Source organism: Lucilia sericata, unplaced genomic scaffold (assembly GCF_015586225.1).
Source record: "Lucilia sericata isolate MDLA Ls3-8-SP2 unplaced genomic scaffold, ASM1558622v1 Contig000110F_arrow, whole genome shotgun sequence".
NCBI classification, from domain to species: Eukaryota; Metazoa; Arthropoda; class Insecta; order Diptera; family Calliphoridae; genus Lucilia; species Lucilia sericata.
Window position 1 is genome coordinate 606,967 of NW_023994142.1, and position 27,597 is coordinate 634,563.

Consider the following 27,597-nt stretch of genomic DNA (forward strand, 5'->3'; position numbering starts at 1 on the left):
TTTTGTATCAGTTTCAATTTTGTAAAAAAAACGCTTAAATTTAAAATATGTTAAATAAAACGTAAAATAAATAACATTAGAGACACATGCATAAAAAGTATGTATAGGAAATTTGACTAAATGAGTCTTTCTTCCGGTGGTGGTTTTAAAACATTGTCCATTTCCAGTCTAGGATTACAATATTCTTGAGCACTAGGACTGTAGGTGCCCCTAGTGGCACGTTTATTTCGAGCCATTACCAAAAATGTCACCAACAAGCCGGCGCACACTAAAAGTAATACCACTATAACCGGTATAACAATAATGGCTATATCGGCTGTGCTGGGTTCCTCGCGAGAAGTGATCTAAATAAGAAATAAAGATAATTAAAATTTTCGAACAATTACTAACTAAAAATGCTTACCAATACTGTACAATTTTTGCCTGTATAACCCTCTGTGCAATTACAATAGTAATCAGCCTCATCGCCACAAGCTTCTATACAATTACCACCATTCATACACAGCTGTTGTCCTTCTTGTTTACAGGGGTCAGTGAAATTACAATACGCTCCACAGAATGAGTCCTGACATATACACTTAAAGGATCCCGGTTGATTTATACATCTACCTAAACCTCCACAGTATTCCACACTCATGGCACATTCGTCTATATCAATTTCGCAATTATCCCCTTCGAAGCCAGTGTTATTACAATTACATTTATAGCTGCCCACCAGATCGGTACATTTGCCATCATTCAAACAGGGATTCGATTCGCATTCATCAATATCTGTTTCACAAAAACGTCCCGTGTAACCCAAGCTACATTGACACATGGGGATCTAAATAAAAATAACATTATTATCTTTCTCAAAATAAGAAAAGCCCTCAAAACTTACCTCAGTGCTAATGCATAAACTTCCATGTTGACATGGTGTTACTTCACAAAAGGCCACATCACAAACTGCTCCTTCAAAGCCGGGCATACAAGTACAAGTGAAATTGTTACTCGTTTGGGAGTCTATTTGAAATAAGAAAAATTTAATTAATTGAATACATTACAAACCCAAAAAAGGCACATTTAAAACTTACTAAAGCCATCCTGACAGGTAGAATTATTCTTGCAAGGTTGATTCTCACAAGTAACCTGTTTCAAGATATCACATTGCGGACCAGCATAATCATCGGTGCAATCACAGTGGAACGCTGCTATCAGATCGGTACAATTTCCTCCATTATGACAAGGCTGGGATGCGCATTCATCAATATTATTTTCACAAAAACGTCCATCATAACCGGGTAAACAATCGCACAGGAAATCTGCAACTTTATCAATACAAGTGGAATTATTTTCACACGTGGCCGTGGCACATTCGTCGATATCATTAGAGCAATCATCGCCATCGTAGCCCGGCAGACAGGTACATGTATAGTCCTCGGTGGGAGAACTACAGGTTCCGCCATTTTTACAGTCCGATTTGAAACATAAAATACAACCCTCGTCTGGTCGCGTAGAATTCAAACGGAATTGAATTTGCGGTTGTACCGACACATTTTCAGTTCTTGGATACATTTCTTCATTGGTGAAATAGGGCAACAGAAGATCACCCACCCTGGCTTCACCCAAGCAACCCTTAAATTGAGAACCCTGCTGAGAAGACACGGTGGCACGAGCCTGAGGATTTTGACTAACCACTGGCATGCCACCCAAATATACTGCTTCTCCACTTGAGATTAAATCTTGGAAGGCATTCATATCTATGTCGGCGGAAAATGCAGGCGAGGGATCTACCATACTTTCCCATCCCTTCCAACCACCCTCCAGCTTACCATTATGGGCCCTCAAGTAGATTCTACTCCATTCTATGCCATCAGAATTATCTCTGCTGAATCGTTTGGTATCACCCAAGGAGTCTTGATTGAATTTCCAAGTAACTGTTACTAGACCTTGATTCACGCCAATTTCAAAGAAACTATGGTGATTTTCCACATACAACAAGGTACCACCAGCACGAGTACGATAAGCAATTTCTATTACCGGTTTTAATTTTGGTTTCAATTCATCGTTAATTTGCTCCTTAAAGAAAGTAAAGGCCAAGGGAGCTTTCTCATTGCCTCTGAAGGTAATATTGGTTAAACATTCATAACCATCATCCAGATTTTGACACACACTGCTGCCGGGACAAGTGACCAATTGACAGAACTCTATCTCTTGGCAATCCTTGCCCTTATAGCCATTGGGGCATTTGCAGGTATAATCATTCCAGGTATTACGGCATTCGGCATTGTGGCGACAGGGGTTTTTACGGCACAAATCATCCGAAACTTCACCCTTCAAAACCGATGAACGATCGATGGTTATAACACCAAATGGTGGTGGTAAAGCAATTTCTTCCTCCTCCAAGGGATACAATTCCACAATCATGGTGTGCGAGCCATTGCTTACTTTAACATCCTGAATAATGCCCTTGAAATAATCTTCGGGTTTGACAGTGGAATATTCGGTGCCAACTTCTGAGCCTGGTACAACAGTGGCGGTAGTCTCACTGTTTGGTGATGTAGGAGCAGGTCCACCTAAATAAAGCACCTGTGCATCCAATAAACCTGTCGATGACAGTGTTTTGCGGAAGTACTCGGTACCATTTAGCTTAACCTGAACCAACGTTTGATTGCGTACAACTTCAATCAAATGATTGTAGCCATTGTCCAATTTATTTCCGCCCACAGTGTAAGCCTCGGGGGTGCCATTGAATTGCATTTTTACCAATAACTCACCACCTTGCAATTTAGCAGCCACATACGAACTGCCAGAATCTGAAAATAACAAAACTTATTTAAAATAATTACATACTATAAATTGCTACAAAAATCCTTACCGGCTCCCTTAGAGGCTGTTTTACGAGGATCACTGCCCAAATAGAAGACCTGACCGGTAGGCTGTCTGGTACGTATGAACATAGAAATATCCAAAACTGATCGTATAGCCCTGCGAGCAGCATCATTTGTCTCCACCTTGACTGCCGAATGTGAAGTATTCTCATGACCAAATGTAGCAGCAGTTATATCTATTGAAATGAAATGATACCATTGAACATAAAAACCCAAAATTTCTGTTTGTAAAGATACTTACTGTATTTACAAGTATAGCCAAAGTGCGGTCTTTGACATGTACAGGAGAATGTATGCCAGAGATCGGTACATTTACCATTTGAGTTACAAGGGTTTGGATTGCACTGTTCGGTGCGTAGACAACCGCTTTGTATATGCGTTAAATTGGTATTATCGTCCAAACCTTGTTCTTCGGGGAAAATCCATTTGCCATTTACCACAATATCTTGCATACAACCGACAAAACTAGAGGGACGATGTGTTAAATGTCTCAGATAGGATTTCAAGTTCGGTATAGTGCCACCCAAATAGGTGAGAGGGAATGATGGTTGTTGGCTGCCATTAGAGGTTTCATAGGATCCAACAGGGAATATAGCTTGTTCATCATTGGCCGACAACACTAAATGCGAAGTGTTAATGGCTACAAACACCTTGTGCCAATTACTATCGTTCAAATTGGAACCAATGAAAACACCCTCCCATTTATTCAACAAAGAGGAGTGTAAATTCAAACGGCCATTGATCAATTCCAGAATATAGCTAACTGGCTCATTTTGACCACCCGATGTACCAAAAGCTAAAACACCATTTGGCAACGTGGTACGAAACTGTAAATTTATGTCATAACCTTCCTCACGCTGGGTCTTAACCGTAATCAAACTGCTTACAACCATGGAAATTGTGGTAGTTTTCTCACAGGTATCACCCTGATAGCCGTGTTGGCAAGAGCAATTGAATAGATGTTCAGTTTCGTTAACCAAATATGGCTTACAAATACCGCCATTCAAACAAGGAGCACTAACGCAACCAATCAAAGGCACTGAACAATTCTTGCCGCCATACTGGGCATCACAATCACACTCATAGTCATTAGTCTGATCAATACAGGTACCATGAGCTCCACACGGGGTATAACGATCACATTCATCAATATTGATTTCACAATGGGTGCCCTCGAAACCAGGATCACATTCACAAGTATAGGAGCCGATCTAAAGGAAAATAAATTTTAGTTTTAATTGGTCATGGCATCGATCAAAATTTATTTTAATTCTTTACTTACACCATCATTACAAGTGCCATGTTTGCTACAAGGATTACTTTCACATTCATTGATATTAATTTCACAATTCTTGCCCATGATGCCCGGCACACAGACACACTCATAACCACTGGCATTTTCGAAACTAAATGTCTGACTAAACACACTTGGCAAGTCCATCGTATGGGCAAGATTGTACAGGGTTATATTTGACTTCTCCAAACAGGTACCATTATATTGACAGGGATTACTTTCACATTCGTTGATATCAATATCACAATTCTTTCCTCTAAATCCGTCATAACATTTACATGAATAGTCATTGACTTCATCTATACATTCGGCTCCATTAACACACTGATTAGTGGCACACTCATCTATATTCGATTCACAATAACGTCCTTCATAGCCGGTAGAATTACAGTTGCAATGGAAACCACCCAATTCATCAATACATTTACCGCCATGTTGACACGGTCCCGAGATACAGTCATCAATATCTATTTCACAGAAACGACCCGTCATACCAGGTATACAGGAGCAGGTGAAATTGTTAATTAAATCAACACAAGTCGAACCTTTGGAACAGGGGTTGCTGGCACATTCATCAATGTCGATTTCACAATTGGGACCCATATAACCGGGTGGACAAACACATTCGTAAGCATTAATCTAAAATAGGTGGACAACAATGTTAACAGAGTTTTGCAAAGAAAAATAAGAATATAAAGGACCAGATGTTGGGATGAATAAAGGTTTAAAAGTTGGAATTCCAAACCTAATCTTTGAAAAAATAAGATTTAAAAATTATCTAAATATTTTTAAATACTGGATTTGAATTAAAGCTGATTACTAGCAGTCGTATATTTAGCAGAAACATAAAGCTATTGTTGGACATTAATTGGGGTATTGTTAATGACTCACTTGTCTTAATATCCGATGCTTTCCAAATTTAAAGAAAAACAACTATAATGATTTAATATTATAATATCTTTCTCTCTCTCTTCCACACACAATCATATACATATGTAATACTTTCTATCCCTCCCGCCCTCAAATATTAACAAACAATAACATTTCAAATGCCAACCTACCTTATTATGACAAGTTGCTCCATTTTGGCAGGGATGACTTAAGCATTCATCAACATCGGAATCACAGTGAATGCCTGTGAAGCCAGGAGTACAATAGCATTTATAAGAACCTTCCTCGTTTTTACAAATTCCATTGCCACATATTTTCGGCGATATTTGACATTCGTCAACATCTTTTATGCAATTACGACCGGTCCAGGCAGCGGGGCATTTACATTCATAATCTCCATTGGGTAAATCGGAGCAAACACCACCATTGCGACAAGGTTGTGAAGCACAGGATGTACAGATTTTGTTTTCCGGACAAATGCATTTATTTTGAGAACATACCATGGGCTCTTGGCAGTTGGTCAGCGAACAGGATTCCAATTTTTCACATCTTTCACCAGAATAGCCAGTGGGACAATAGCAATGAGTGCCGTTCAGAGTACAAGTTCCACCATTTAGACACTTGCAACCCGACAAGGGTATACTCGAAGGCAAGACATCATTAGAGGGTAATTCGCAATTAAAGCCTGAATTTGTGGAAATTATATGAATTAGTAACATTTTCAAATCAAAACGAAAGTAAGGCAAAACTATAACAGAAAATCAAATTATTTAAAGGCTGATTTTGTAAAACGAACGTTAAATTATTTGATGAATTCATTTGTTTAACATAAACCAAAGTTTCGAAAGAAATAATTTCCTAATTCTTAGTTTAAAATGGACTTGGCTTTTAATTAATTATACAATTTTCAAACACATTCACTAAACTTTAATTTAGAGAATTAATTCTTTTAAACATATTTAAATTGATTCCTTTGGAATGCCATATTGCTTCAGAATGATACAATTTTGTTTGCATTCAATCAGTTTCAATCATTCCTATTGAATTTAATGGGAAATATGTATTTCAAACCCAAAAGATATGTTCTATTTAAAGCCAAAATAAAAATTAAGGTTAATTACATAGAAAAATAAATAGAACTGAAACTGAGCGTAAGAAATATTACTCTCTCACATGTACAGGTTCTGTGTGAATTTAATACAATTGTATGAGTATTTTTATTTTTTTTTACATAAAATAACAAAAATATGAAAGTACAAAATGTATCCGAATACATCATACCCTACCACATTGCGAGTAAGTAGCAATGAGTTATTTAGTATTTTTTAATGTAGAAGTTATATTCAAGAGATTGATGTTTGCTTAATTAATGAATGCACTGCTCATTATAACAATATATAGTCAAAATTTCGTATATATAAAATTTGTTGAGTCGAATTTTATAAATACCCTATTCTTGTATAGCATTTTCCACTTACAAAAAAGTTCAATAGGCTAATTTATGGGCGGATTACATCATTACATCGACGCAGGTGTTACAAACTTTAAGACATAAACAAAATGCCGTTCCCATTAGTGTGGTGTAGGGTGTATTTTGACTGCATTTGGGCTGCTTTGAAATTAACAATAATCGTTCATATCAAGCGTTAATTTTAGCATTAGCACAATTTCTTTGGCAAAATAGCCCCTGCTGCTGCAATAAATACTGCTAAAGGTTATGTTTTTCCCATAAAATTATTGAAAACATTTTCAGAAAAAAACAAATTTTTCAATCGTTTTTATTTTTTTAATATTATTTTTAAGTGTATTTTGACTCAACCCAGCAATCACAAAGAGTTTATTTAAAATTAAAAATAATTTTTAATGAAGATCTTTCTTACATTGGTCAACTGATATTGAATAAAAATGGCTAATTCAAACCATTATTTCATAAAATATCGAAATATAATATCAAACAAAAATATAAAAACTTTTTAAACGAAAGAGTTTGTGTTTGTTGGGTTACATATTTTTCAACCAATACATTCTCACGACTTAGGTTTTTGACAGCAGACTTAGGTTTTGTCATACTCAGTTTCAGTTCTATGTATAGCTTTTCTATGGTTAATTACTTCTAAATAAAAAGGCTTTGACAAAAACCAGCCCTTAAATAAACTATTCAATATGATTTTTATACCCACCATCAAAAAAGATGGGGGGTATATTGATTTTGTCATTCCGTTTGTAACACATCGAAATATTGGTCATAGACCCACAAAAGTATATATATTCTGGGTCCACATTAAATTCTAAGACGATCTAGCCATGTCTGTCCGTCCGTCTGTCTGTCTGTCTGTCTGTTGAAAGCACGATAGCGTCCCAATGGAAAGAGCTAGAGGGTTGAAATTTCACATAAATATTTCTTATAGGTAAGGTTTGTTTGGTATTGAAAATGGGCAATATCGGTCCACGTTTTCGGATAGCCCCCATACAAGTGGCCCCTCGAAAAGCAGCTTTAACAGCCATAACTTGTTTAAAAATACGAATATAGCGATGAAATTCGACGTAAGTAAGTTTCTTATGATCCACAATCACTATGCAAAATTTTATGAGGATCGGTCCATAATTGACCCTACCCCCCATATAAGGTCCCCTTCAGAAAATGACTTTAACGCTCATTAATGGCTTAAAAATACGAGTGTAGCGATGAAATTCGACACAAATAAATTTAATACGAACCAAATTCTGTCTACCAAATTTTATGAGGATCGGTCCATGATTGACCCTACCCCCCATATAAGATCCCCTTCAGAAAATGACTTTAACGCTCATTAATGGCTTAAAAATACGAGTGTAGCGATGAAATTCGACACAAATAAATTTAATACGACCCATAATTGACCCTACCCCGCCTATATAAGGTCCCCTTCAGAAAATTACTTTAACGCTTATAACTGGCCTAAAAAATACGAGTATATAGATGAAATTCGACATAAGTAAGTTTCATTCGAGTCAAACGAGGTTTGATGGTGGGTATATAAGATTCGGCATATAACACTCTTACTTGTTTATACTTATTTTAAACTTGTTAGATATTGTTAATTGTTTTTAATTTAACCAATTTTATAAGATATTTACATTACTAATCCGTTATAGTTTTGTTATATTAGTATTATTTTAAATTTTTACAGTTACTTCAGATTTTTAGGTTAGATTTTGTTTTAATTTATTTTAACTACATAATTATACTTTTTTAAATATATTTTCATACAACATACTACGGATTAAAATTTGTAATAATTCTGTAAATTTTACTAGAAAAAGAAAGTTAATTTAAGTTTTAATTAGATCCAAACCTTTATATCCACTAGCACAAATACAAGTGTAATTGGTGGCATAACCTTGGCAAGTTCCACCATTCAAACACTTATCAGAGGAACATGCAGTCAACTGAGCTGAACGGGATTGTTGTTGATTGCTAACGAGTACGGAAGTAGCACTACTGGGGGATATGGGTGGCATATTTGTAGTTGTTGTCGTTATCGGTATACAATGACCAATAGGTCCTATTAACATCATCATCAACATCATCAAATTATATACAATTTTCACAACAATTTCCAAAATTATTTTTTTTATATTTTGTTCATTAGGATATTGAAACAAAATAAACATAGGACAAGGATATGGCAACAAAAAATATATGAAAAATGTTTTAAAATTAGTATGTAAAACTTTAGCTATTTTGAAATGATTTAAAATTAGTATCATTACTTTATAAAATACTAATAAAACTAAAAGTATTTTATAAGAAATGAAACTAATTAAAATAAGCAATGGTGAGGGTGTTCGAATAACTAAATCTGTTTAGCCTGCATACGATTTGAATTGCTTTGACTTTGACGAAACGTGTAACATCAATGATTATTATGCTTTTTTAATTAATACTAATAATAGTAGTAACAATTTGTTGTTTAAGGATTTTAATTAGACATACTCAATTTAAGCTCACATCTCTTCTTCTTTAGCCACTCTGGCGGTATGTAACGTTTAGTTTTGACTCCTCCTTTTTTAGCCCCTTCTTCACAACTTGTGGCCATAAGCTCATATTTTTGCGAAGCTTTTATATTATTTTAGTTTTTTTTTTTTTTCGAAATCATTAAAATAATGAGATAAAAACAGAAAAAGACACCACAACCCAAAATTAAATTTTTTAAAAACCATAAAACCTTAATAAACCACATGCTTTTTGCCATTTAATATTTACAACTAATCACTCTTAATTATAGAAATCAATCTAAAATTAAAGAGTGATATGTTTCTTAATGAATATAACAATGAATTAGAACCAAACACCCTTTTTTAATGATTTGATAAAACCTTTAAAATTTTTGACTGAAAATCTTTGACTCACCTGAAGTTCCTGGCTTGCATATACATTTTCCTCCTATGCATTCTGAATCTATGGGACACTGAGGACAAGGTGGTGGTCCTTGTTGACACAGCTCACCCGAGAAACCTGGCAGACATGAACATTGGAATCCTATGGGTTTGTCCACACATGAACCACCATTCAAACACTGCTGAGTTTGACAACTTATGGGTTTTTCACACAGTTCGCCACCCCAGCCATCGGAGCACTGGCATATAAACCAGCCATTGGTATCAAAACATTTGCCATTGTGGCAGGGGTTCGCTTCACACTCATCGATGTTGGTCTGACACAAAGGACCCATAAAACCGGTATTGGCACAATCGCATAAAAAACCATTGACCAAATCCCTACATTTGCCATTGTTTTGACAAGGCTGTGAAGCACAGTCATCCATGTCGATTTCACAGTGAGTACCGCCATAACCTTTGGGGCATTCACATTCTATATTCGAACTGCCAGGTGCTACAACACATGCGCCACCATTTACGCAGGGATTTTTTTGACAAAGGGGATTTATATTGATTTCTGTTTCACAATGTTTGCCGGTATGATTGGGAGTGCAAATACACTGGTAATCGCCACGACTGTCTTCGATACAGGCGCCACTATTTGAGCAAGGATTGCGATCACAGGGAGAGCCATTATCCATTTGACAATTTTTACCCGAATAACGAGCAGTGCAACGACATTCATAGCCATCGTTGTGAGAAATGCACAAACCATGACCCATACAAGGATCATTGGCGCAAAAGTCTTGATTTCTCAAAGGAATATCATAATCTGAGCAAGGACCATTGCCCAAGGGGCAAGGGCCAAAAACAGCATTCTGTACAGTCATCGAGTCATTAATAAACAATAAGCCAGGGCCATCTTGTAAGCAACCGGTAAAAGAGTTGCCCAATATTAAAATGGCCGCTTCGTTGCCAATATCTTGATTCGTTAAAAATTGACTATTATAAGTTGAGTTTGCTAAATAGTAAAATAGAGGAGAATGAAATGCATTATAACTTTTCTTTCTGAATTTATCAACAATCTAAAACTTACCAAATATTCTCGATTCACGATCAATATACAAATATAAATTGCCATATTCATATTTAAATTGTAACGTATGCCATCTGTTGTCTAACAAATGATAGGAATACTTAACATCAACACGATTATTGGGTCCTATGACCGCTGGACCGGCCAATGATATTTGCAAAAAGTCATTGAGCACAGAGATTACTATTGAGTTTTTATTATATTGTTGAGCTAAAATTTCACCACCTAAAGAAAAAAAGTAAAATAGGTAAGTAAAGAAATTCTGCAGTTGAATTAGCTCAACTTACCGCGACATGAACGAAAACTTATGGCGGAATGATCCCATATGGGCATGGGTGACAACAAACGCAAATATGCTGAGCCATTGAAATATGCTTCTTTGGATGTAGCTGAAACACCAGAGGAATCTGCAAAAATCAAGAGAGAAAGCATATTATATAGGTGAAACGAATAAAGGAAATTTTTAAGCTGTTTGGATTATGGACTGACATTTCCTGGGGGGGAAAAGTTCATTTTTGTTTTTATATACTGTTGTTCAACTTTCATTTTACATCTATGACCCTATTGCCATTTTCTGTCATATTTGTTGAACTATAACATGAAATCTTTGGAATAAGTACCAGTAACTAATCGTTTTACCAGGTCAAAAGTGAAGTATATGAATGTGTCTGTACGAGTAGGTTGTGTTCATGTACTTTAAGTACTTCCTCATTTTTTCTCTATTTTTTCCGAAGTGATGTACATATTTTGTTTTAAATCTGCTGGTGATGTTGTTGTTTCTAGTGTCAGTAGTTGTACATACTTATGTATGTAGGTACCAGTATCATTTGCAATTTGTACCGGTCATTAACTGGTAATGTTTTGTTTTTTTGAATTGTAATTTTTTTGAAATACCTCAAGATTCATGTTACATTAAATGGACAAATAAGTCAGAAACACGTTTACTTAATGTGACCAATTTTAAAACGTTAATAGGTCGGAAATGGTAAAACATTTGAAATTATTAAGTTAATAGGGTCGTTTTTTTGAAAATAAGACATTTTAACCTCATTATACAGAAATTGACTAAAAAAGGCTATTTTAAACCACATATCGTTTGAAATCTTAAAAACAAATATGTGATGTACTACATAACATTTTAAAATGATTTCTTTAAATTTTAATGAACTTTGAAAAAGACACAATTTTGATTAAAAATTCATATTTTTCAATTCACAGTCGGATTTGTATTTTTTCAAAATCTAGCTTATCCAACTATATGACTACGATTGTGAATTGGACAATTGCTTAAACCGTTAACATCGTTTACAGTTGGTCACATTATACCTCTAACATTATAATCATTATAATAATGGCAAAAAAGTATACAAACTACATACAAATAATGAAAAAGTAAGACAAGTGTATAGTGTAGTGATTCTTTTTAAGTACTTTAGACCTTTTGACCAAGTAATGTTTGTTTGTTTTTTTCACTGTGCAGCAAACAGCAAAAGGTGTTTTCGGTTTTGAGGCCATCGATCAGCAAGCAGCAGTAGTTTGTGGTAAGAGCAACATTTGCATTTAGTGCGAATCTAGACCAATAATGTTTTATGTTGTTTTTTATACAATTTCTAAAGTAAAACTTGTTCGTATTTCAATACATTTAGTTAGTGATTATTTAACTAATGCTGATTTGTCTAATAGTCCATGCTAACAAAACGTTTCGATTTTTCAATCATTTCTTTTTTGGCATTTTTACTACAGTTTTGTTCTTGTATTACTGAGGGTAAAATTTAGATGTTGATTTATATTTGAACTAAATTACCAGTTTTTAGTAGGTTTTAGGTATGTGTAAGTAAAAAATAAAAAAAGGTGAAAACATGACTTATGTCACCTTTACAGCTTGATAATATTCTTATTTACATATTTGTTTTGACATTTTTGTTTAGTGTGAATGCCCTTTGGATTAATCAAATTTTGATTTAAAACTAATTAAATAATTAAGTAAAACAGTTTAGTTAATGTGATTTAATTCCTAAGGATTAATTGTGTGTTCATTAATACTTAAATGTAGAATTTGTGAAAAACGATTATAGATTTGTGGGTTTAGCCAAAGTTATGTAATTTATACTAAAAAGGTGTATTTTTACCTCGGTCCACGTTACTGGTCTATAACAACCTCCAATCCCCAAATCATAAAATAATCGTTTCAAAGGTCTAGGTGTAATTGATTAAAAATGAAAAATTCACTGCTCTCAACACTAATAAAAATGGAAATTTTTATTAACTAGATTGATTTTGGATTCAGAAGTTTTTTATAGGAAAAATCCCATTTGGAAACAGATAACATTTAACTGTTTATTCCCTTAACGTACAGAATAGAACATAAAACGAAAAGTTTTACTAAATAAAATACTTCTTGCAGTTTCATCAAACAAAAAACACAAAACCTACCAAAAATTCCGAGATTTCATTAAACAAAGCCGAAATTCGGTATTTATAAACCCCTTAAACTGCCGGAAATTTTGGTTACAGATACTTTCCGTGTGAAATACCTAATTTTTGTAAATTTAAGGGCCATTTACACGATCACGCTTTACGTACGTAAAGTCTAATGAAAAAGTAAAATGAAATTCCATCCGTATGACAGAAAAAATAATAAAAGTTGTATGATTTATAATTTTTGTGTTTACACGATTGGTTTAAACAATAGCAAAGTAAGATGGAAATAGCTGTTTCACTTTTTTTGTATGTGTTTACAAAAAAAACATCCCTGATCTAATGCGACTTGCATGATTTTTGAATCATTTCAAAAAACGAAGAGAACCATACGAGTGTCAAATTTTGCATCCATATTTTCTTTCAATGTGTGATGGTTTCATTACATATTGGTTTCATACATATCCGAACTCTTCTAAACAAAATTTTGACAGATCATATTACTTGTGTGCTTGTGTAAAGGGGGCTTTATTGATATTACTCATACGCCTTAAAAACATATGTTTAAAAAATTTAATTAAATTATTGCTTTTTTTATTAAAAAAGTTTTCTTTAGGTGTTTTTCTGTCCTTTCAAATATTGTTAATAAAAATTGGCACTTAATAATAAATAGGTACCTATTAAAAATGCACTTGTTTTAACATTTAAATGTTACCAAGTAATGCGTGAATATTTTTTACCAACTTTCTCAATAATTCATAAGTAATTTTTCATAAAATATTAGTACATATACCAAAAAACTAAAAAAAAAGTAACAGAAAAATATATTCGTGTTAGTTATACTTCACTGATTAATACATTTTGGTTTATTTCTTTTACCATCACCTCACCTTTTGAGGTGATTAAATTAGTACTGCTCTAAATACACAACAAACATTGTTTGAAATACGTTCATATTCGAAACAATTGTTACAAATGTAATAATGAACAAATGCCTGTATAGTATTAAGATGAAGACGATGATCATGATGATGGAGGCAAAGCTGAAGATGATGGTACCAACTGTTTGCATCACTGTTATCGCAAAATAACATTGAAAAACCTTGTTTATTTTGTGTTTTTTTTTAACTAATAAACATTATAACGTATTGTAGGAGAAAAATGAAAAAAAAAAAAACATTTAAAATCTTATATTGTTTCATTATTAATCTTAATAAATCTTTTTTACTTAATTACTACATTCGTATATTTTCTCTTTGTTAGATTTGTGTTTTTTCTTTAATTTATTTTTAAAAAGTGAAATTATTTTGTAATGTTTTTTTTTACTTCTTTGAAATTGTTTTTCATTTTAGTTGTAACATTTAGTTGCAACGTGATTTCGTGTCAAATAATAATATAAACAAATTAAAGTTTAGAAATAATACATTTTTGCAATTAACTAAGAATTACAAATTATTTCTAATGGTTAAATAGAAATCATAAATATTTAACTTAAAACTTAAAGTCGCATTTTGTATAGAGGAAAATTTGTTCCTCTATTATTAGCTTCTAAAATATTTAAAGTAAATAAATTATTAAGCTTATGTCATCAGTTTTTTAAAAGGCTTTAGAAAACTAATATCACGTCTGTAAGTAAATCACAGGAAACAAAAAAAAAAATCATTTCAGCTTCTACTTAAGTGATAAAATCTCAATAATTTTCCAAAAAAAAAAAAATATTATTTTTTAGGTTAAAAAATATTGTATTTGTCTGTCTTAAAAATGTGGGTTAAAAATACAACAACAAATTTTCAAAAAAACAAAACTAAAAAATTGTATGATTAATCGTTTCTTTTTCACTATAAATATTTTATTCTACTTTTTTTTTTGATTCCGTTCGCTTTTGTACTTTTATTTAGTTTTCTGGTTTGTTTGAGTTTTTATTTACATGATTTTTCCGCCTTGATGTTGTCTTTGTATTTTTTAAAAAGAATGAATATACATTTCTCGAAAGACATTCCCATCTTTCTTCATCTCTAAAAGAAGTGGTTGTTTGTTTTAACGTGAAAATAAAAAAATATCAAATAAGAAAATGAAGCCGGTCGAAACCGACTATACGATAGCCTGTAAAGATATAAACTTCAAAAACTACTCTTATATGGAAGCTATGACCAATTAGGAATCTATTTCTTTATATCAAAATTTAACTTGAGATGGATTTTACCGATTTATATTAAATTTATGCAAGAAAAAAGGACTTATATGGAAGTTATATATTTTCAATTATGCCCCGATCAGCACAAAATTCCGTCGATTTCTATGCAAATTAAAATTAATTAAGTTGAATTTTAACTGAATACATATTTAAGAGATTTATTAAAGTTTATGTATTCTCTGTTAAAGAAGTTTATATTAGAAATATATATGTCCAAATATGAACCGATATGAACAAAAGTTTAAAGTTTTGTTTCTGGTTATAAAAACCAATAAAAAAATACCTTTAATGCCCATTAGGGGGACAATTATTTAGGAGTTAGGTAAAATAATATATCGAATCCCCTGATCCAATGGAAAATCACATATCAAATTTCATTGTGTTAAAATTTAAAATGAAACCGATAGTCATCCATTGTATGAGCAAATAGCTCTGATCCAATTGGTATACATTATGGTAAATACAGGTAGGAGGAACCCATTATACCCACTTTAATAGTGTAGATCGTACTAAACATGCAAGATAAGAGAGCTTTAACCGTATATTTGTGTCTGGCTTAATTTTTACTGACTTTTTTATTTTGTTAACATTTTGTTATTGTTGTGTTATGATCTCTTTTCGCCTGAGAACGGTAACAGCAATAACAAATTTGAAAAAAAAAAACATGGTTATGTTTACATTACAGATTTTTGAAGTAGAATTAAAAAAAGTTGTACAGAAAAAAAACAACACTACTAATGGAAAAAACTGCTCTATAGAGGAACCAGTTTCCTATGTACTTCAGTACCACAAAAGATTCCCTTTTTATGTTTTCCACCGAAAGAATGTAACAAACAAAAGAAAAAACATACATAAAGAGAACAATGTACAAAAAGGTAAACAATGGCTCACAAAGCTCAATAAATGTTGAAAAGTTGTAGACAATGGCAACAGCAACAACAACAATAGTAGTAAAAACAGAAACACGCACGATCGGTTCAGTAACCTTAACAAAAAAAAAAAAAAAAACAACAAATGTTTTATGTGGTAGACCCCGCAGAATGCATAGTAGAGTCTATTTTTCCAACTCTATAAAAAACCATGACGCATTAGAAATATATTTAAAGTGCTGCATACGCCCCTTTAGTATGCATTCAAAATTAATCAAAAAACATAACCAACAAAGAATAATTAAATTTTTTTTAATAAATTTTTAAAGTAAAATCAATATTTCGAGGTCTTTTTTTATTTTATACGCTACGGAACATTTGAAATAGTTATGGTCAGTACTATATTCAAATTGATCAAAGAATTCTATAAAATATTTCAAAATGTTAGGAGTTTTAGACTGAATTCGTCTGAAAATCCCTGTTAATTTCTCAAATATGCTTACTTAGATCGAAATGGTTTCAGTCCTTAAAAAAACGAGAGCTACATGTGGGCATTTCCAGCAGAAAGTCTACTTTTGTCACATACATTTTTTAATGGTTAAGCAGCGCTGAATCTGAATTTGGACTCAGAATTTATCCGTCACATGAGGTTTTTGAGATACTTCTAAGGCCAGAAACGGATTTCTACATTTTTAAAATTTGTGTGTAATTATTCTTGAAGTGTTCTTAGCCCTTCCTTTAGAAAAATACCTATTTTGTAGGGTAAATTAGTTCCATCACCACCCATTTTGTATTCTTCTCTTCAATATCTATAGAGTTATTTAATTATTTATTATTAACATGATTGCTTTTTTCAATTCAAATCAATATTAAATTAAATATAACGGTATAATGAAAGAAAACCCACCTCACTTGATGTGAGCATATTGCAGCCGTATTGAAACCAAAATAAGCGCGAGAGAAAAAAAAGGTGTAAACCTAAACCTGAACTTAAGGTTGTAACATGTTCATTGAGAAAAATTTCAGGTTTTAACTTTTCTATTGTTGGCTGGCTGGTTATGCCTGGTCGATTTTATTATTATTTTTTTTGTTTTAACTTGTAAATATTCTCTACTACAAGTATTTGGATGGATAAACAATTTACTAGAATAACGCTAACTAATCTAATAAATATAAATTCATTTATGTATTAGGAGGTGTGTCTACTTTTGACATTCAACAGGTCATCATCATCATTCTTTGTTGTTATCATAAAATATTCCCTAAAATATTTTTTTATAAACATTTCATTCTAAAGCAACAAGTGTTTAATTAGTTTTCAAAATTGTTTTTTTTTCAATAACTTTAAAACAGAACATACCACAAAAGAACGTACTAAAAAGGGTGGGTTCTTCACTGATAAGTACTTTAAGTAAAGAATAGAATATTATTTAAATAAGCTTATAAAGTATTTAAATAAGTAACGTAAAGAATAGTTTATCTTAAATTTGTTTAAGAAACGTAAGACACTTATTTATCTGTTATATTTTATTCAGGAAGACCTTAAGTTTTTGTCATGCTATTTAAATTTTGTAAGACCTAAAACCTGATAAATAAACCGTTAAGTATAATTTAAATGTTTAATGGAAACTAAGCTTGAGAATTTAAATATGTTTGAAGATTTTTCGACTAGTTTATCAGCATTATTCTATTACGGAAAACACAAATACTCGTCATGCTGTTTTGAATTTTAAAATTTATGTTTATTTAAATAATTTAATGGATTTGGTTTTTATTATGTACTTAAAAGTGGTATATTTTTCTGCAAATATGTACTTAAAGGTCAGTAGGTATCTAGTACTTATATTAAATTAATAACAACTTTTATTATCTTCAACAGAAAATAATAACAAATGGAATATGTACATATCATAAATACGGCTTTAATCGGTTTTCGAGGTCCCTAGTCAACATAATAATTGTTCTGGGCTCTTGTTGGCTTAAGAACAATACAAATTTGTAACTTAATTAGAGCCTTATTCACAAACATTTATCCAATATTTACAGAATTAATATTACAATCACTAGATTTTAATCTTTTAACGAAGTCATATTTCCCTGGACCGATAATTGATCTACATAGTGTAATCTCGTAATATCGAATCAGTTAATTCCTTGCTGTTATATCATGGTTAACATACTCTCTGAAGTAGATTGGTAAATGTTTTCGACTCTTCTAAAAGAGTATTTTAAGAGCCAGCCCTATTTCTGATCAGTTTGGACTCTTTTTTATTATTTATATTTGGGAATTATTTTAGAGTCGTATTCCTTATAGTTTCATAGTGATTTTCGAATCATATTTTAATAATTTCTTCCAACTACAAAATAAATTATAAAACCATCAGATTCGAACATCTTTGGGAACTATTTATGATTACTGTACATTTCTTATAGTTTTCCAAATAATGCAAATGTATTATATCAGACTAATGCCAAATCTTCTTCCTTTGCTAAGATTATGGTTGAACATGATCCATAATGTACATATGTAGTGGAGGCCATGCACCATGTTGTTTTAAAAAAAATTAAGATGGTCAATGCCTGCTACATAGGACTACTAAACGGATCATGTACTGCAATAATCCATGTACAATGATGGCGTAAATTGTACTTTCACCTTCTATATATATACATATGTATAAAAATTAATGTGTGTTTGTTTGTATGTTTGAACGTTATAGACTACTAAACGGCCGAACCGATTTTCTTGAAATTTTCACAGCGTATTCCTGTGTGTCTGGAATAGGTAATAAGCTACTTTTTATTTTGAAATTTCAAGTGGGCGAGGAGCCACGCCCTTATTAAGAAAATATTAAATCCGTATATTTGAGATAATATAACAGTTAGAGTCCTCAAATTTTGTCGGAGCCACTTTAGTGTCAATATGATTATTTTGGACAAAAAGTGGGCGGACTGGCATTAGGGGGCGTGGCACCTCCCATATAAATTAAATACAAAAAAATCGTTTATTTTGGAAACTATTACAGTTAGAATCTTAAAATTTTGCACGAATAACTTTAACATCTATGTAAACATTTTGGGTAATAAATTGGAGGACTACCCATGAGGGGAGCGGCACCTCCCATATTAATTTAATACAACAAAAAAATCGTTTATCTGGAAAACTAATAGAACTAGATTCTTCAAATTTTGCACATATTACTTTAATATTCATCTGAACATTTTGGAGGAAAAGGGCGGACTTTCATCTAGAGGGCTTGGTGCCCCCATATGAATAAAATAGAAAAATTCGTATATCTGAGAAACTATTAGAGCTAGAATCTTCAAATTTTACTTGAAGAACTTCGGCATTCATCTGAACATTTGGAGTATAACTTGGACTTGGCTTCTCCCATATGAATACAAAATTTCGCGTATCTGGGAAACTAATAGAACTAGATTCTTCAAATTTTGCACATATTACTTTAATATTCATCTGAACATTTTGGAGGAAAAGAGCGGACTTTCATCTGGAGGGCTTGGAGTCCCCATATGAATAAAATAAAAAAATTCGTATATCTGAGAAACTATTAGAATCTTCAAATTTTACTTGAAGAACTATGACATTCATCTAAACATTTAGAGAATAACGGGCGGACTTTCAATAGGGGGCTTGGCAACACATATATGAATTAAATACAAAATTTAGTATATCTTGAAAACTGTTAGATTATTCAAATTTTTCATAGATAGATAGAAATTGGCGAACTTCCAATAATTTGCTTGGAAACTCTCATATTAACATATTGTAAATCTGGAAAGATATTGTATTATAGTGCTTTTAGAGTAGCAAAGCACACTGGGTATAGCTAGTTTGAAATAAGAGTAAACATACCAGATGCAGAGATTGTTTGTGAATCTCCTAAATATACTTATATAAATATTCATCAAAAATTTTAGCCTTAAATTTATCGATCAAATGATCATTTAAAAGTTTAATAATTTTGAGTTTTGTCAAAATTGACATCTGTCAATTTGGGGAAATTTGAAGTTAAAAGAATTTAACCAATTACCGTGAAAACAGTTCTAAATCACATAAATAATAAATAATGCACGCACACCTTTCTTTCTGTATTCAAAATGTACCTGTAAATAGATGGGTGTGTGTATTTAAGGGTTCTTTTTTCAAACATGATAATGAATTTGGTTCTTAAATAATATAATTTGAAAATACAACAAGTACTAAAAAAATTAAATTGTAAAAAAGCCAGTGAACAAAAAAACCAGAAATTCTTTAAAACTATATTATGAAAGCAAAACTTTTATTGTCAACGCATTATGTACGTTTCATGACCATAAAAAGAATCTATATACAATTCTTATAATTGTATAGTTCTTTCTTTATTATTCAATTCTTTCTTTTTCTTTAACTTGTGAGGTTTTTTATTTTTAAATATTAAATAATACGAAAAAAGCAAAACATTTCCCTTGTAACTAAATTTGGCTATATGACCGGCTGATAGACTACCATTTTTGAAAAAAGTGTCTAGAGGCATTATGTAATCGTTTTTAAATATGTTTCTGATTTATTAATTCTAGATTTAAATACAACAGAACTAGCTAAACTATCATCAGTAAATAATTTTAACAGGTAAATCCATATCTTGGTTTTTTTTTGTATCTCTGGGAATGTAGTGCCGACAACTTCATACTAATTAGGTGTCGGTTTTGGCCAAACAATACGTTTTTTCCTAATAACTACAAACACATGTACCTAGGCAAACACTAAAATCTACTATAAGTATTTACGTGTTTTAGTTGGAACTGCCTGTCTCCTCGGTAATCTATCATGTTTGTCAGTCATAAAATTGTTAGTGACTGTTTTGTGTTTTGGGAAATACCGCATTAAATCGCATTTTAAGGGATTTAATCTTTCAAAATGTTTCGCAGATTAATTTTCAGTTTATTTTTGTTGTATCTGTAAGTGTATTTTATGACTATTCTCATTTATATTTATTATATTTTATTATTAGACTTGTAAAAATCTCATCATGTCTAAAATTTATTAAGTTTTCTATGGGTACCTATCTCGTGTTGGTATCACCTCCGTATTCATTTGTGTGAAACTATTATTTTTACTACCTTTAATTTAATAATTTGTTATTAACATTTTTGTTTAAATTCTAAGAAACTATAAACCCGTTTAAATTATGATGACTGATTTCTCAGAGATTTTTTAATTTGTTAAAAATTTTTTTAAATGTTTTTGCTTCATAAATACATACAGACATTTAAATAAATCGGAAATTATTTATTACTTTTGAGTTAAACTGTTATAAAACGTGATTTTATAAGAGATTTTTTTACTTATTTATTTTGCTCATTTAAATTCTGCTAAACAATTTATAAGCAGTTTATACATAGTATACAGTTTCTCTAGCTGTAAGTATGAATCTAACCACAAAAATAAATTTTTAGCTAAATTTTTTGTTATAAATCTTTACATTAGATGCTATTAACAAATAATCTAAGGTGCAACTGTTATTTGATATTGTTATTGACAATTATTTTTTTATTGAATCATTGATAGTTGGTGAAAATAGTATTGTTTTTTATTTGAACTAATATACCAAAACCGCAAGCAACATGATACAAGTTACAAAACAATAGAAATGTTTACAGTAAAGTAATTAAATTTGACTTAAGTACATTTATAAAATTTTTATTAAATTTGCTCAGAATATTTTAATTGTGCTAGATTAATTAAAAAATGAGACTATTTTGACACTTTATAATAGTTGTGCAAAATTTGAATTAAATCGGATAATATTAACAGCTACTACATCCACCCCAATGTTTACAACAGAAACCATTGTTATATAAACAATTTTCAAATAAAAAATTTAAAAAATTGTCCAAACTTTTTTTTTAACAAACAATTAAGAAAAATTACCGAAAATAGTCTTTTGTATAGATCTCGATCTTTCTCGTTTTTTCAACATTAGTTCAGTTTTAATTCAGTTCTAGTTCAGTTCTAGTTCAGTTCTAGTTCAGTTCTAGTTCAGTTCTAGTTCAGTTCTAGTTCTAGTTCAGTTCTAGTTCAGTTCTAGTTCAGTTCTAGTTCAGTTCTAGTTCAGTTCTAGTTCAGTTCTAGTTCAGTTCTAGTTCAGTTCTAGTTCAGTTCTAGTTCAGTTCTAGTTCAGTTCTAGTTCAGTTCTAGTTCAGTTCTAGTTCAGTTCTAGTTCAGTAGTTCTAGTCAGTTCTAGTTGAGTTCTAGTTCAGTTCTAGTTCAGTTCTAGTTCAGTTCTAGTTCAGTTCTAGTTCAGTTCTAGTTCAGTTCTAGTGCAGTTCTAGTTTTCAGTTCTAGTTCAGTTCTAGTTCACAGTTCTAGTTCAGTTCTAGTTGCGTTCTAGTTCAGTTCTAGTTCAGTTTCTAGTCAGTTCTAGTTCAGTTCTAGTTCAGTTCTAGTTCAGTTCTAGTTCAGTTCTAGTTCAGTTTCTAGTTCAGTTCTAGTTCAGTTATAGTTCAGTTCTAGTTCAGTTCTAGTTCAGTTCTAGTTCAGTTTCTAGTTCAGTTCTATTTCAGTTCTAGTTCAGTTCTAAGTCAGTTTCTAGTTCAGTTCAGTTATAGTTCAGTTTTCTAGTTCGTTCAGTTTCAGTTCATTCTAGTTCAGTCTCGTTAGTTTCTAGTTCTAGTCAGTTCATTTCTAGTTCAGTTACTAGTTCAGTTCAGTTCTAGTTCAGTTCTACTTCAGTTCTAGTTCAGTTCTTAGTTCAGTTCTAGTTCAGTTCTAGTTTCAGTTTAGTTAGTTCTCGTTCAGTTCAATTCAGTCTAGTTCAGTTCTAGTTCAGTTCTAGTTCAGTTCTAGTTCAGTCTAGTTCAGTTTCTAGTTCAGTTCTAGTTCAGTTCTAGTTCAGTTCTAGTTCAGTTCTAGTTCAGTTCTAGTTCAGTTCTAGTTCAGTTCTAGTTCAGTTCTAGTTCAGTTCTAATTCAGTTCTAGTTCAGTTCTAGTTCAGTTGTAGTTCAGTTGCAGTTCAGTTCTAGTTCAGTTCTAGTTCAGTTCCAGTTCAGTTCCAGTTCAGTTCTAGTTCAGTTCTAGTTCAGTTCTAGTTCAGTTCTAGTTCAGTTCTAGTTCAGTTCTAGTTCAGTTCTAGTTCAGTTCTAGTTCAGTTCTAGTTCAGTTCTAGTTCAGTTCTAGTTCAGTTCTAGTTCAGTTCTAGTTCAGTTCTAGTTCAGTTCTAGTTCAGTTCTAGTTCAGTTCTAGTTCAGTTCTAGTTCAGTTCTAGTTCAGTTCTAGTTCAGTTCTAGTTCAGTTCTAGTTCAGTTCTAGTTCAGTTCTAGTTCAGTTCTAGTTCAGTTCTAGTTCAGTTCTAGTTCAGTTCTAGTTCAGTTCTAGTTCAGTTCTAGTTAGTTCTAGTTCAGTTCTAGTTCTAGTTCAGTTCTAGTTCAGTTCTAGTTCAGTTCTAGTTCAGTTCTAGTTCAGTTCTAGTTCAGTTCTAGTTCAGTTCTAGTTCTAGTCGTTCTAGTTCAGTTCTAGTTCTAGTTCAGTTCTAGTTCAGTTCTAGTTCAGTTCTAGTTCAGTTCTAGTTCAGTTCTAGTTCAGTTCTAGTTCAGTCTAGTTCAGTTCTAGTTCAGTTCTAGTTCAGTTCTAGTCAGTTCTAGTTCAGTTCTAGTTCAGTTCTAGTTTCAGTTCTAGTTCAGTTCTAGTTCAGTTCTAGTTCAGTTCTAGTTCAGTTCTAGTTCAGTTCTAGTTCAGTTCTAGTTCATTTCTAGTTCAGTTCTAGTCAGTACTAGTTCAGTTCTAGTTCAGTTCTAGTTCAGTTCTAGTTCAGTTCTAGTTCTAGTCAGTTCTAGTTCAGTTCTAGTTAAGTTCTAGTTAAGTTCTAGTTCAGTTCTAGTTCAGTTCTAGTTCAGTTCTAGTTCAGTTCTAGTTCAGTTCTAGTTCAGTTCTAGTTCAGTTCTAGTTCAGTTCTAGTTCAGTTCTAGTTCAGTTCAGTTCTAGTTCAGTTCTAGTTCAGTTCTAGTTCAGTTCTAGTTCAGTTCTAGTTCAGTTCTAGTTCAGTTCTAGTTCAGTTCTAGTTCAGTTCTAGTTCAGTTCTAGTTCAGTTCTAGTTCAGTTCTAGTTCAGTTCTAGTTCAGTTCTAGTTCAGTTCAGTTCTAGTTCAGTTCTAGTTCAGTTCTAGTTCAGTTCTACTTCAGTTCTAGTTCAATTCTAGTTCAGTTCACTTCTAAATTAATACAACAATCATCCTTGTCCCGTTAAAAAAATCCCAAAACTCAATTAAGAGAGATTATTTTTTTTCATCATTTTTGGCAAATACTTAAAAGTAACCGATTTCTTATTTGTTCAATAAATAAAATACTTCAATATTTATTTAGTTTATTATAGAATAAACGTTAGGAAAGATATTCAGTAACTAAGTAAGTATTTTTAAATACAATTTAACACAAATACACACAGTTAAGTCTTGACCCTATTGTTTATTCAATACCAAATATATTAGCGTTTAATTTACTGTTTACAAAAATAACAACAAAAAACTATTAAAAACTAAAGATAAGATTATTGTATCTTATAAATATTTCGTTCTCTAGCAGATACAGATACCAAAAAAAAAAAAAAAACTAAACGATTGATGTTGTCATACTAAAAATTAAATGGTTGGTTAAATTTTGCAATTTGTTGTATTTTTTTAAGTTCGAATTCGTGTATTTAATTTTAAAGTGTATTAAGAAAACTATTTAAAAAACAATGTTTATAAAATGAAATGGCATTCAGCTATTTTAGGTGGAAGAGTTTGACTTTTAATTGTTTAAAAAAGCAAAAAATTAATAATCACTCATCTTACAGCTATAAAAGATATTTATTATTTGTTTTTAATAATAGTAGGAGTTTAAGTATTATTTTTATTTGAAACTTAAAACCAAAATAACATTTGTTTAGCTATTTATCCGTCTGCCTTTAAGTGACAGTGGTGGGTTTTTTCAGTCTTTTTTATTTATGTTCATTTGCTTTGTAATTTATTTATTAATAACATATTTATTATTTTTTAACTTACCCATTGATAAATAAATTAATAATGTTAAAAATATCCATTGTACTAATTGACCAGCTGGATAAGAGTTGTAGGACCAGGAAATTGATCTTTTGGTGGCGCAACTGCTAAAGGCAGTTTTATCATTTTGACGATTACTACTCATATTCGAAATCGAATTCGAACTCTTATTCGAATCTGTTGTTATTGCTGCTGTTGTTATATTTGTATTTTGATGCCGCCAATGTTGTTTTGTTAATGCATTTTCTTTATAGGGTTTTGTTCTTATTGTTGTAGCTTCAACTGCTGATGTTGCAGCTATTGTTGTACTACTTGGTAGTTCTTGTTGTTGTACATTTGCTGACGCATACTTTGGCGTCGACATTGTTGCTGTTGTTTTAGGAATTGTTTTCAAATTTTGTTCTGTTATCGTTTTCGTTGTTGTTCTTCGTTTTTCTATTCTTTTATGTGATTGATGTTCATTATTATTTTTATTATTACATATGTATTGTTGTTGTTGTTGCTGCTGCTGTTGATGCTTTTGTTTGTATTGATGTTGCATTGCCGCTTCTAATGATGATGATGAATATGATAATGGTGTTGGTAATGAATCTAATGATGTTCGCATTTTATGTTTTGGCCGTTCGTTTATTATTTATTTTGTTTTTGTCAAGCCAGCAATGTTTCTAACGATTTTTTTTGTTGTTTTAAATCATTAAGACTTTGAATGTTTTTTCTTATTATATTTTTGTTTAATTATTGGTTTTATTTACATACACACATACACTCTCTTTCTAGTGTAAGTTTATATGTGTGAGTATATCTTTTATGCAAAAAAGAATTTGTTTTCTATAAAATTGAGGTTAATTTTTGGTTAATTTTTTTTTTTTTTAAATTTGTTAATTTCCAAACACAACATTCAACAGCTTGTAAATAAGTACTTTAATTTCTTTCTTTCCATTTGTGACAATAAAATAAAGTTACACTTTCTCATCTAGAACTGGTTGTTAGTTTGGTTATGACAACGTAAGAATTTTAAAGGAATGAAATCATAAAAAGTGAATGTTGACTAGAGACGAACTAGAACTGAAACTAAAATAATTAAAAATATTTCAACTAATTGAAAATAACTTGAAATATATAATTTAAATTTTCAAAACTTAAATAAAAAAGATAAACTTTTAGAAATATTTAACAAAATTTGTATTTTATAAAATATTAAATATATCAATAACTAAAGAATTCATTCCTTTGAATCTCTTGCTCTTAGCCATAATTTGTTACTGTTGGTTTTTGTTGCTTTTTAAGAAAGAAAAAAATAAAAAAATCTACTACTACTTGTTACCACTTTTATTCTTCATTTTCTCATTACCAATTTACAATCAAATTACATTAAACTTTCTTTCATTTCATATTTTTTTTATAATAAAAATTCTTCATACACAAACCTTTCGTTTTTTATTTTTTTTAATTTTATTTGATTATTATTAATTTATTCACAATTATATGTAGAAAACGCAATTGCTCTTTTGGCCTTTTCTTTTTTTTTTAATAATTTAATCATTCAACAATCATACGTTTATGATAATATTTCTTTATTTTATTATTAAAAATTCAATTTTCATTTCACTTAAACCGAAAAGATACTTATTCACAAGTTGTTTTTTGTTTTATTAATTTTTTTTTTATCCAATTTACATAAAAAGACAACAACAAAATTATAATTTTTCTGTTTGAAATAATTTTTCATAAAAATTTGTTGTCTCTCTTACACTTGCACTCAACGTATTTAGCCATCTCAAGGGGCTTTAGGAAACGTCGCGCTTAAATCCCGGCTGTGGCACTTTTCAAAAATAAACAACAATTACGCTCGAGAACAGATTGTAAACTGAATTTTTGCTAACAAAAATACTCAGTCAGTCTATCAGTTCAGCCAGCCAAACACTAATACAACAACAAAAGTATCTAGACTCTAAAATACAACAACAATAATAACTCACATGCATACAAATTAATGTTTGCGCTAACACGTTAGTTAAATGACCATGTTTAGTACGTGTATATATGCAATGCTGTTCTTATAGTTGTTGTTGTTGGTGTTAACAGTTAAAGTGGTAGTTGTGGGTAGAGTAGTGTTTACTCTACTCTTCGATACATTGAGAATGAGATATCTATACTAGAAGTGTGTTAGTAAGCGATTTATGACCCACTAGTTGGTGTAGTGTAACCATAGTTATGATTTGTGACCAGGTAAACCAAAGTGGAAAAGAGACAAATGTTGTTTGATTTAGCGAATACGTTAAACAAATGCAGGTGTTTAATGTTTGGTGTGCAGGTATTGAAGATACAGGTAATTTAATATAGGTTGTAGTAACTGATAGATATTTTTGGTATAACACATATTTACTGTTATACAGATAGGTTTTAGGTTGTTGTCCTGACTAACGATCATTGAAAGAAGTCATTAGAGTGGTAAGTTGTTGTAAAATTTATATTTGAAATAAGTTGACGTTGTTTCTATAAGATCAAAATTAAATATAATTTTTAATAACGTAATTAAGCTTTAGGAACGATTATATTATTTCTAAA

The 27,597-nt window shown here is 31.3% G+C and overlaps 1 protein-coding gene across 6 annotated transcripts; it reads right to left on the reverse strand.

Annotated features, from left to right (window-relative positions):
- Positions 1 to 5: 5 nt before the first annotated feature.
- LOC119600291 (protein crumbs) lies at positions 6 to 26,953 on the reverse strand. 6 transcript variants are annotated; one of them, XM_037950440.1, is made up of 15 exons: positions 26,457 to 26,953; positions 25,033 to 26,008; positions 10,801 to 10,920; positions 10,514 to 10,738; positions 9,449 to 10,438; positions 8,391 to 8,600; positions 5,226 to 5,740; positions 5,056 to 5,073; positions 4,153 to 4,803; positions 3,112 to 4,081; positions 2,858 to 3,046; positions 1,074 to 2,795; positions 881 to 1,002; positions 404 to 823; positions 6 to 344 (listed from the first exon to the last, which is right to left on the reverse strand). In XM_037950440.1, the coding sequence occupies exons 2-15, from the start codon at positions 25,634 to 25,636 to the stop codon at positions 117 to 119; spliced, it is 6,984 nt and encodes a 2,327-aa protein (XP_037806368.1). In that variant the 5' UTR covers positions 25,637 to 26,008; positions 26,457 to 26,953; the 3' UTR covers positions 6 to 116. The 6 variants fall into 6 exon arrangements, with proteins under 6 accessions (XP_037806368.1, XP_037806367.1, XP_037806370.1 ...); XM_037950439.1 differs by having other exon boundaries at positions 5,056 to 5,097; XM_037950442.1 differs by lacking the exon at positions 8,391 to 8,600 and adding an exon at positions 9,032 to 9,154 and having other exon boundaries at positions 5,056 to 5,097.
- Positions 26,954 to 27,597: the final 644 nt, after the last annotated feature.

What these genes read in the sequence shown, in the direction of transcription:
- LOC119600291 (XM_037950439.1), bottom strand. Translation starts at nt 25,636, where the DNA reads ATGCGAACATCATTAGATTCATTACCAACACCATTATCATATTCATCA. An exon ending in ATGCAAGCCAGGAACTTCAG is followed by an intron (nt 8,601 to 9,448) that starts GTGAGTCAAAGA and finishes TGATGTTAATAG; the next exon opens with GACCTATTGGTCATTGTATA. An exon ending in TACCTGTCAGGATGGCTTTA is followed by an intron (nt 1,003 to 1,073) that starts GTAAGTTTTAAA and finishes TATTTCAAATAG; the next exon opens with ACTCCCAAACGAGTAACAAT.